This window comes from Eucalyptus grandis, chromosome 10 (genome assembly GCF_016545825.1).
Source record: "Eucalyptus grandis isolate ANBG69807.140 chromosome 10, ASM1654582v1, whole genome shotgun sequence".
NCBI lineage: Eukaryota > Viridiplantae > Streptophyta > Magnoliopsida > Myrtales > Myrtaceae > Eucalyptus > Eucalyptus grandis.
In genome coordinates, this window is record NC_052621.1 from 19,121,776 (window position 1) to 19,133,934 (window position 12,159).

Sequence of the window (12,159 nt, forward strand, 5' to 3'; positions counted from 1 at the left end):
AACTTGCTCTTTGCGATCGACAAGCCGGACCGGTCTTTCTACGTATGACACACGGTCATCCACGTCCAATTCTTCAAAATTGAGTACGTGGGTCGAGTCAGGCTCGTACTTCCTCAACATCGACACGTGAAAGATGTCATGCACTTGCGCCAATCTTGGCGGCAACGCAAGACGATACGCTAAGGTCCCGATTCTCTCAAGAATCTCAAACGGACCTACGTACCTTGGACTCAGTTTGCCTTTCTTACCAAAGCGCGAAGTTCCCCTCATTGGTGATACTTTCAGAAAAACGTAATCACCAACTTGGAATTCCAAAGACCTTCGACGCTTATCTGCATAACTTTTCTGCCTGCTCTGCGCTGTCTTTAATCTGTCTCTGATCACTGTCACGGCATCTACTGACTGCTGAACCAACTCTGGGCCTATTATCTTTCTTTCCTCGACTTCATCCCAACATACTGGAGTTATGCACGCTCTGCCATACAGTGCTTCAAATGGGGCCATCTGAATACTCTGCTGATAACTGTTGTTGTAGGCGAATTCTACCAGATGAAGCTGATCTTCCCAACTTCCCTTGAAGTCTATAACACATGCTCTCAGCATGTCCTCGAGGGTCTGAATTGTCCTCTCGGACTGGCCATCCGTTTGAGGATGATAGTCATCTTGAAGCTTTGTACCAAGAGCACTCGCAAAGCTCTTCCAAAATGCAGCAGTAAATCTCGGGTCTCTATCAGATGTTATCGTAACCGGCACTCCATGCATTCGAACCACTTGGCGCACATATAGGTCTGCGTGTCTATCCAGACTCAGGTCCTTTCGAACTGCAATGACGTGAGCCGACTTTGTCAACCTGTCGACTACTACCCATATCGAATCATTCCCCCTCTGACTCCTTGGTAGTCCAGTCACGAAGTCCATCGTGATATGTTCCCATTTCCACTCTAGGATCACGAGAGGTTGCAAAAGTCCTCCCGGCTTGCAATGCTGGGCTTTTACTTGCTGACAAGTCAAACACTTGGCCACATGCTTGGCGATGTCCGCCTTCATACCTGACCACCAATAATGTTGACGCAGATTTTGATACATCTTAGTACTTCGGGATGAATCTCAGAACTACTACGATGTGCTTCAGATAAAATTTCTTCTCTAAGCTCTACATCGTCAGGTACAACCAATCGTCCTTGGAATCTTAGTGTCCCGTCATCAGCAATCTGAAAATCAGCCTTTCTTTTCTCTGCGTCCTCCTGAAGAATTCTCTGCACATCCGGGTCTATCGGTTGGAGTTGTTTAATTCTGACCTGGACATCCGGTTCAATTCTGAGGGCAGCCATAAAACTTGAAAGGCGGCCTACCTCAAATTTGAATACCGAATCCCGAGCTCTCTCGATTAAGTTCCACTCCTTAATCAGTATATGAGCCATTAAAGACTTTCGACTTAAAGCATCGGCGACCTTGTTCGCCTTTCCTGGGTGATATAAAATATCACAGTCGTAGTCTTTCAGCAATTCCATCCATCTGCGCTGTCTCATGTTCAACTCCTTCTGAGAGAATAAATACACCGAGACTACGATGGTCCGTGAAGATCTCGAAACTTTTCCCGCACAAGTAGTGTCTCCAAATCTTCAAGGCAAAGATAATCGCGGCGAGCTCTAAGTCATGCGTCGGATAGTTCAATTCATGAGGTCTCAATTGCCTGGAAGCGTATGCAACAACTCTGCCATGTTGCATCAGCACGCAACCCAATCCCCTGAATGACGCATCACTATAGATCTCGAATCCTCCAGGACCAGATTGAATCATCAGCACAGGTGCGGTAGTCAGCTTTTCCTTCAGCTCTTGGAAACTACGCTCGCACTTGTCTGACCATATGAACTTCTCACTTTTCTTCGGGAGCTTTGTCAGAGGTGATGCTATCGATGAGAACCCTTCCACAAACCATCTGTAATAACCTACTAACCCCCAGAAAACTTCTGATTTCTGTCACTGATGTCGGGCTCGACCACTTGATCACGGCTTCTATCTTGCTTGAGTCGACAAAGATTCCTTCTCAGGAAATCACATGACCTAAGAACGCAACACAAGTCAACCAAACTCGCATTTGCTAAACTTAGCATACGGGTGATGAGTTCTTAGGTCTCGAAGCACTAATCTCGAGATGATTCTCATGCTCTTCATCACTTCTCGAATAGACTAAGATGTCATCAACGAACACAATCACAAACCGATGATCCACTTATTCATTGAACGTTCGTTTGTCAAATCCATGACAGAAACCGGAGTGTTCACCAAGCCAAACGATCTTACAATACTCTCGTAAAGACCATATCAAGTACAAACAGCTGTCTTTCATACAACCTCCTTCTTGGTTTGTAACTAACGACTTCATAATCTCAAGTCGACCTTTAAAACATCGATACTCTTTATAACTAGTCACACCATTCATTGATCTTTGGCAAAGAACACTTGTCCTTGATCTTCACCTAATTGAGTTGACGATAGTTGATGCACACTCGCAATAAACCATCTTTCTTCTTCTCACAAACAAAACTGATGTTTCCCAAAAGTGATGCACCGATATACACGAATTCCTCATTCATCAATCTTCACATCTGCATCTTCAATTCTACCACTTTTTAGACAACAACAGCTGGTAAGAAGTCTTCGAGAGCGGCTCTATCCTGGTGCCATCTCAATTGCAATTTCAATCTTTCTTTCTGGCGGTAACCCAAGCAATTCCTTTGGAACCATCTTATAAATTTTCTGTATCACGGCCACCTTCTTCTCATTCTATTTCTTAACTGACACATCCACTACCGTTGTCAAATCAATCTTGGCAACCTCTGCCTAACAAACGGATTGTCTTTAGCCAACGAGATTAATGAAATCGAAGATTCTTTTCGACTCTTAATAATCTTGCTATTTTTGCAAACTAATAGACTAAACTGGATTATTCCATGACCATGATTCCTTATTACAAGATGCTTTATGAACTCACACTATTCATGTGATGTCAAACTCACATCTCAGCAACTAGTCAAGCACAACTATTGCTAGTGATTCCCTTCTCTTTCACTTTTACTTCAACAATTTAAGTTCTACGAACTCAGCACAAAACTCTGCTACGTTACTCTGATAAAATCACCTCCAATACATTCTTTCTCTAATCGGTGCAAGATCAATTCTACTCCCATTCCTTTCGCCATCCTAGTGGCGTCTACGCATGCAGCGATGCCTATGCTACCTTGGACTTCCACTGACAATCCTTCACCTGATGGCCATGCTAGTCATCATCACAACATGTTCTAGTCATACTCGAACACTGGATTTATCCATACTTCCTTCTACAATTCTGACACCTATCTGGTGCATCTTTTATATTCTATTAGGAGAAAGCATGCACTCTTTCTGGTTGCCCCATCATTCTGCTAGGATCACTCCCGACCAAATATCCCCGTTAGCTATACTCCAAACAAATTCGCGTCCTAGGAAGGACAAAATGCCGATCTCCATCATCACGTCCGAAAACAACCTGATCTATTTGACTCGGTGCCGACTTGACTACTCCATCCTTCCTCGAGAGTGGAATAGAATGCTTTTCTCTCGACCTCGGTCTTTTCCCTGACCGATTTCCATTTCTGCCTGAACTGGATCTATACCTCAACTCGAATACAATGACTCGCTCCTGGATCACATCTACATCTCCACTCTGGATCTCAGCATGAGAAGCGACAAAAGCGGTAATGATAACGACAACATCAGCGGCTTGATCCTGAGCTTGCTGGCTCATCCAATTCCCAAGGAACACTAGCATCAGAACGATCCTATCGAACTTAGGATCATTCGACGCTGCTACACTAGTACCAACTTGCGGTGGTACTCTTACACTCGAGCTGGCCAGAGCCAACACTCTGCCATAACCACCTCGGGTACTGACCTTAGTCAGTGCATCATCCCGAGTTACAAAGGACATTGTCCTCTTACTAGGAGTTCTCAGCTCCTGCTCGCTCATGGTTCAGTCTTTACACTGCAACCCGACTTCCAAACCCACACTGGATTAGAAGGTGAGCGATCCACACACCACAAACAATTTTAGCATTCAGCTAACATAAACATGCACCAGCATGAATTTAAAGGCCTTTCCCACTAACTATCCCATGGTCAACGCTCCTTATCACTCCAATCTTCAACTTCGCTCCGATACCACAAAAGGGGATGTCACGCCCGATCCTCGGGACGCGCACATCCTTCTACTTGGTCGATTTTATAATGCGATATCCCGAGGACTATGTATCGCCGACCCTTTCTTTTTTATTAAGCACATGCGGAAGCAGTTATAAATCCCCAGACAATAAAACAATGGGATAGGAAAGCAGGCCATATTTTTCATATTGAAATTCATAACCACACTTTCATTAACAGCACAACTCATAGTATATTTACAATACTATTTACAACATAAAAGTCTCACACCTATCTACACTAAGACAGGGTTCACAAAAGGGATGGGATCTCAATCCACATCTGGGTTATATTCAAGATCCCTCTTTGGATCATCTTCTTCTTCAAAAGTCTTTCTCCCCTTCAGGTTCCCCTTCCTTAGCTTCTCCTCAGGGTCCTGAAATGGTTATTCAATAACCAATGAGACCACGTCTCAGCGAGTCCTACCCACTAAGACTCGATTAATAAACTAATACGCCATACGGTTGCCTAAGCACAACACGAGTCAGAGGACTTACCTTGGCCTCAGTTCCAACCTGCAATTCACGGTTAAACACAAGTATTCAAACAATTCACGACATTCGATCAAGCATTGATCAATCGACTAAGTCGATTACATGTCAGCCAGACCCTCTCTAGGTCATTCCCACTCATACCACGCTTTCTCAGTGGTGTACTCATTCACCAAATCACATGTGTTTCTCGGGCGTCGTTTTCGCCAATGACATACCGATCACCGACACCGTGCGTTCTTTAAGGCGCCGTTTTCACCAGTGATAACCTTGATCACCGAACCACGTGTCCTTTTAAGGCGTCGTTTTCGCCAGGTGACATCGGCTATAGACAACATCGTGCGTTCTTTAAGGCGCCGTTTTCACCAGTGATATTCCCATAATCACCGAACCACGTTTGTCTATAAGTCATTCACGTGCGTTCTTTAAGGCGCCGTTTCGCGGTGATACTTCCAATCACCGAACCACGTATGTCCAAAAATATCGTACCTGATTGGTCTCACCATTCTCCCTACTATATAGCCCATCAACGTACCGGCGCTATATATCCAAGCTTAGCCATTACCAATCAAATATTCAATAACAAACAATTTAGGACAATTCCTAAAATTCCACAATAAATTCAATTCCACACAACGTAGAGCTCAAATAAATAAACGGACTGCACCACGACAATCAGCACAAAATTCCGGTCACCGGCCATCCCGGTTGAATTTCCGGAAAAATAATTAATTAAATAAATAAATTTCGAAAATAAATAAATAAACATTAAAAATCCAATTTAGGCCTATATTGCCTTATTGGAGCCCGAAACGGGTCGGGAAAAATCCCGAGATGCATTCAATAAATAACCGAACATTTCTACTTGCTAATAGCTAGGTCTAACCACCTAACATGCATCATTAAGTCACTAAATTAATTATTCTAACCTAATCTAACCACCTAAGTGCATGTAATTAAATCTAACCAACCCTAAGGCATACTTAGCAAACTAATAAAGCATTAGTGAGTAAAACTCACTTGACAAAAGCGGAGACCGAATCACCGCAACGGCGACGCGACGGCGGCCGAAATAGAACTTTCGACGACACCGGCGGACTTGGGACCGGGCCTTGACCTTGGCCCAACAAATCTCAGCCCAACTGAGATTTGTTCTTGCTTTTGGGCCAGACCCAAGTTGAATTGGGCCTGCTGAAATTTCTGGACTGACTTCACTTGGGCTTCAAATTTCTTTGCTGGAAATTGGGCCTCCAATTTCAGTTGATGGGCTGCTGAACTGGGCTTGACTAATTACTTCACTTGGATTGGACTGGGCTTGAAGATTGCAGGAGATGAGCCTCAATAAAATTCTGCTGATGGGCTGCTATTGGTGAGATTCGATTGGGCTGACTTGCGGGGCTTGAGCAGAAGCTTCGTTGGACTGCTGGACTTGTGTTGGGCCATTGATGCGGCTGATCGAGGCCTAGAATTGCTGGGCTTCAAGGACTAAATTCCTATGGTCTCAAAATGCGAACTGCAAGGGAAATGGACGCAGGCTTCTTCGGTCCTCGTGGCAGCTCGACGGATGATGCTTCGATTGCTTGATTCGGCTGACTCGGTGAATTCCACACGGTTAGATGAAGGCCGCGAGCTGGGTAGACCGAAGCTGAGAAAGACGCATGGATGCTTGGACGGCAGAGCTGGCGTGCGGTCCACGACGAAGGAGTTCGCTGATGTCAAGCTGCGGGCTCTGCCGTTGCTTCGTCTGGGCCGTGAGGGAGTCAACGAAGAGGAGAGCTCCACCGTTCGTTGACGCAGGCGTGAGCTGAAGACGAAGACGCGTGGAGGTGGTCTTCAAGCGGTCAACCAAGAAGCTTCGGTGTTGCTGGCGACTGGTCTGCGTGCGTGCGTGCATGGGCTGCTGCGGTCAACCAACTGGTGGAGAGGTTCCACGATTGACCGAACGTGGCAGTTCGCTGAAGAAGATAGTGGAGGAGGGTTCGCTTGCGGACGTGTGGCTCCTTCAGTCAACGACGGGGCTTCTTCTGGCTTCGCTATTGACCGAGCGTGAGCTGGCTGAAGACACGAAGCGGTGGAGAATTCGGCAGATGCTGAGCTTCTCGGGCAGCTTGGTGGACGCTCGGAAAATTTCGAAGGAAGCAGCCGGGTCTTCTTCAATTGCTGCTGGAAGTGTCGCACGCCAGAAAAAAATGAAAAGGGGAGAGAAGCAGCTCACGGCAGCTTGGGGAAGAGGATGAGGAAGAGGTGGGCCTTAGCTTGATATTTTGCAAGAATATCTCCATGAATCACTCTTAGCCAAGAAAAACAACTTTCATTAGGCCCATCCAAACGACTTCCATAACCTCTCGCAAGTAGTCCAATATTCTTAGGGTGAGGGGATGATACGAATTTCACCATTTGAACTTCAATTTCTCCAATAAATTCCCAAATTGAGGTCCAATTTCGACGTAGAAAAATCCCAAATGATTTTCTATAAATCCCCGACACACAATGGCTCAATCTGAAAGTCCAATTTCCCATTAATTTAGCCAATCTGAACTTCTGCCAAATTTCCGCGACGTCCGAACCTAATTTCCGTAAAATTTCCCGAATCTTCGAAAATCTTCTGAGACTGAGTCGATGCTCCTAAAATTTATTGTGACATGGCCAAAACTTCAATTTCTGAAATCGGACTCGAATTGGCGGTTAATTTTTCATTCGGCGCGTTTTTAGCGTGACCCAGACTATCGGGTAGTTTTCAGAACTTTTAAGGCAAATGACCCGTGGTCGATTTTCTTCGAGCCACTATAAACCACTCGACTCAATGGCGACTCTTGATTGTCGTGAAAATCTCGAGATTGATTACGGACACAGAGTACCAAAACAATAAGAAAATCAGTCTAGTGTCGGCCGATGAGAATTTTCTAATTTAGTGGTGTCACCCACGATTAGCCACACATCTCGGTCGAACCGACCTATCTACGATCTCTAATCGATTTTATCTTTGCGTCGCAATGGCCTCTAAAGATAGACACGGTCAAGAAGCCGATTCCGATCGAGTTCTCAAGTCTATTGCCTTAAAATTCCTTAATAATTTCCCTAGTCTAGTTATCTCGAGAGTGATCGGCCGAGAATAACCCCCTAGACGCATCAATGAAATGCCCGATTAATTCAAAAGTAGAAGACAGGGTTGAAAATTTGGGATGTCACACCGGTGGTGGCGAGGTTGACCTCGCTAGATCCGACGGGGCCTTACCTCGCCGGCCCTTGCCTCCAGCCGGCGGGCGAGCTCGCCATTGGCCGGCGAGGCCGAGGCGCGAGAAGATGATGGAAAAAAAAAAAAGGAATTAAAAAATTCCAAAAAATATTAAAAATTCGAAAAAAAAAAATTAAAAAATATTTAAAATGCTACGTCGGCGTTCACCGGTCCACGTCAGCGCCAGCCGGCCAATTTTGGCTGGATGGACTGAATTGGCATAATTGTAATAGTTTTAGGACTTTTTTGGTAATTCTCCCTAATTTCGACTAAATGAAATGTTAAATTATGAGGAAAGATATCAAAAATTATTTTCATACGGTGCTCACTTGAGTGTTATAACTTTTTTTTTTTTTCGATCACAAAATTGCCATAATTTCTCAAAAACGTTTATTTGAGTATTGAAACTGGTGATCGTTTGCATGCTCATAACTTCTAAAAACATTCACCCAAATACCCAAAATCTAATATGGCATGACACTTGTGATGGATATTTTTAAAAAATTATGACACTCAAGTGATTCATAAATAAACGAATCAATCCAAAGTAGTGATTTCTTTTTGTTTCCGTAAGTGTTCAATCCTGACAAAATAAGGGTTTCATCGTGGGAATGGCCAACATCAAGGAATGGGAATTTTCATAAGCTCTCTCCAATCTGCGAAGTGTTATAAATGAGTTGCGAACAATTAGTTTCTTTCTCTTCTAATATATTTGAAGTACACACCGTTAACACCTTTGTGTTAAATTCTATAATTTCCGTCGATTCACCTATTATTACTTTTAAATGTGGAAAAATGGCCCTTCAGAGCCATAACTAATCAATAAGTTGGTGCCTGATTTTAATCCATATCAAATGCAACTATGCTAGTGAAGATTAAAAATGACTAAGATTTAGGGTCTGTTGGGTAAATTAAAAATTTTAAGTGTTAATAATCTTTAATAATGGTAATGGAATTAATATTTGTTTGATGATAATTAAAAGTTGACAGCCGAATATCATGAAGCTGTTACCAACATAGAAAAAGAGGACTGTTGTTAGGTTAAATCAGTATATTTAGCAAGATTCGGATTTTCATAAATTGATTTTCTATTGATTGAATTTAAGTTATTACCGACTGAGCATGCGGCCCATTTGCTTTGCCTCCCATCCAAAGATATAGTTATTATAATTGCCACATAATTGTTTAATTCCTGCTCTCTCGTTCTTTGTTTGGCCCAAAGAATGAAATGCACGTTTGTGATCGAATTCAAGCTTCAGTTGTTCAGTCTACCTTTCTTTGGACTACATAAACAGAATCGACATCAGACGAATAATCTCTTTGAGTTCCTCATACCTGTAACCATGATCGGAGTGACTAGATCTAAGAACAATACATGAACAACCATGTAGTTAGTAAGCAATCGCTCCTGAAGTCGACGACGGCTAATGAGAACCATTACTGGTACTCAGTTAATGTTGTCCGAAGAAATAGGTAGGGAGAGCTAGAGAGAGACTCTATCTTCACCTATGAATAGGTATCGAAGAATGTGCGATATGTACTAGGGGTCACAGTCATGTACATCGCTAGAAATGCAAGCTCGGATAAGTGATTTTGTGTTATACACTCATTATTAAACGTTATAAAATACCTCTAGATTGTGCAAAGATATAGAATAAAAAAAAAACACACAAAGATTTGCTCTAAATTCTAAATTTTCAACTTCACCTGCGACCTACCTTATATATTTTAAAATCTAGAACTAGACCATTTCCACTTATTGGGTTCTCACGTTCCCAAGTTATACCATATAGCCATGATCACCCCTAATATATACTAAACAGTATCTAGACGGTTGGATTTGAAGGGTCGCGTTTCACTGGTAAGATCAATAACCGTACGACATGAGCAGCAGTCGGCAACTTTCGTCTCTCTCATGCATGTGGCCATATCTACAGTAGGTTATTTTATTGAACATTTCCGAAATAGTGACTCTCGTATGGACTTTATCGGGGTTGTATCAGCCTGTCCCATCATGCGGTTGTCATCGGAGACAAGGTGCACTCCAAATGGCTATGCCTATGTACAAGTAACGTTCTCCAAACATATGTCAAAGTTGGACACTTGTCCCTTTCCAAGTAGGGTGGTCGTACAAAAAATCAAAGGGAAAATTACTAAAAAAGTTGTTAAATTTATTACATTGATACTAATTCAATTATAAACCTTTCCATTGGATCAATTTAATTCTACACCTTCAATTTTACCAATTTTATCTGAAATCTTTTGATGAATTACCAAACCTTTTGATGATTGATCAATTTAGCTTAATTAGCCAAATTTACTTGGCAATCATTGACGTGATGACAGTCTAGTCAATGTCAATTATCCTATGTGATACAACCGGCGTTGATATAGATAACTTTTTATTTTTTGAATTGTTTATTACTTTATTCTTTTCTTTTCCCAACCCAAGGTTGGTGAGGGCTAACAACCATCAGCTAATTTGAGCGAGGGAATTGCGGCCCTCACCAATCATAGGCGAAGGCCGCAACTCCTTGCCCAAATCAAGGGAGGGCCATGACCCTTGCCCATTGGACGGCAACAGAGTTGCAGCCCTCGCTTGGATTTGAGCAGGGTCAATGCCCTCACTTGTGGCCAACAAGGATACTAAGGCCATGGGTGAGGGCCACGATGCCTCGTCTCAACTAGGTGAGGGTCGCCGAGAAGGATCAGTGGCAACCGAGCCAGTGTTAGGAAAATAAAGAAAGAAGAAAAAAAATAAAATATTTTTAAAAAATTGTTCATATTAGTATTGGTTATGTCATGTAAGATGGCCGGTGCTTACTAGGTTACCACATCAACGATTTTCAACCAAAATTTCTTGCAATGACTAAATTGACAAATTGTCGAAAGTTTTATGATTAAATTAACAAAATTGAAAGATTTATGATTGATTTGACAACGCCTCAAAGGCTTAGTACTAGATTGGCCAAATTAAAAGGTTCAAGACTGAATTGACACAAGTATAATAAGTTTAAGATTTTTTTTAAAATTTTTTCCTAAAATGAAATAGCCTAATCCTTACCACAGTTTATACATGCAGTCGTCATTTATTTCGATCAATGCAACCCTTAATCAATTTTTGAAGAAGGAAGAGGGAGAGGCTATTGTGAATAACGCAGGTAGGCTCAACACCATATAAGTAACTCTATTAAAACAGACAACTGCACTTCGCATGTGACCTTTTCTTAGCATGTACTCACCTATTCCCAAGAAGTTTGTGAAGCCTGATGATCATGTCGACCTCATCATCTTCGAATTTCCCTCTCTTAATGTTGGGCTTCAGATAGTTCAACCACCTCAATCTGCAGCTCTTTCTGCACCTATTCAAACCTACAAGCTCAAGAAATACAAACATGAACTTAGCGATCTCTCTCTCTCACTGCGCGCATGTGTATACACAGTATAGAGATGCTCTTAGTGCAAATCAATCCGTTGACATGAGTAATATATCAATACACGTCCCCTTTTTGTCTTATTTTAAAAAATCAATGAAATATCATTGGAGAGCACGAAGTTTCACTTAAAGAAGTCAAATCTAATCTGACTTGATACCACTATCTCAAAACTAACGAAAGACACATCCATCCATTTTAATAAAAGAAAAACTTTTCACTCAAGTAAAAGTATCTCAATGATAACACAAGTATTTGACAAAAATAAAATATGATGACACGAGATGATTTGACACACGCAAATCTAAGTGGATTATACCGATGGGGATGCAACAAGAAAACAAGGATCCTCATCACTATACAAATTTACACGCTCGCGAGTATATGCAAATAAAAAACAAGAATAACCTTCACATACAATGATACAATACCTGCTCTCTGAGGAACTCGATGCCACTCTCCTTCTCCGTACCTCTAGACACAGCTCCTCAAGAGAACATCTTCCTCTTCCGTCCACGAACCTTTCCTCAATCCGAACGACGATCCTTTCTGCATCTCTCTTCCCTCTCTCTCCCTCTCTCTCTCTCTCTCTGAGGCTTTTCGTGAACAGTTTGCGGATTACGTTTTGAAGCACACTCGAAGTCCTACGTTGTCATCGGTGCTTTTAGGAGCCACGTGCCCCTTCATTTTCCACAAAAACGCAGATCTACATCAGTTGTCAAATACCGTGGAAGATTGCAACTAATCTAATTGTCAATTA

The 12,159-nt window shown here is 42.4% G+C and overlaps 1 protein-coding gene across 1 annotated transcript in view; it reads right to left on the minus strand.

Annotated features, from left to right (window-relative positions):
• LOC104423702 (transcription factor MYB114) overlaps positions 1-11,954 on the minus strand; it is a 39,625-nt gene extending 27,671 nt beyond the window's left edge. The window contains 2 exon segments of the mRNA XM_039302870.1: positions 11,208-11,337; positions 11,831-11,954. Of these exon segments, the coding sequence (XP_039158804.1) occupies positions 11,208-11,337; positions 11,831-11,954 (254 nt within the window).
• Positions 11,955-12,159: the final 205 nt, after the last annotated feature.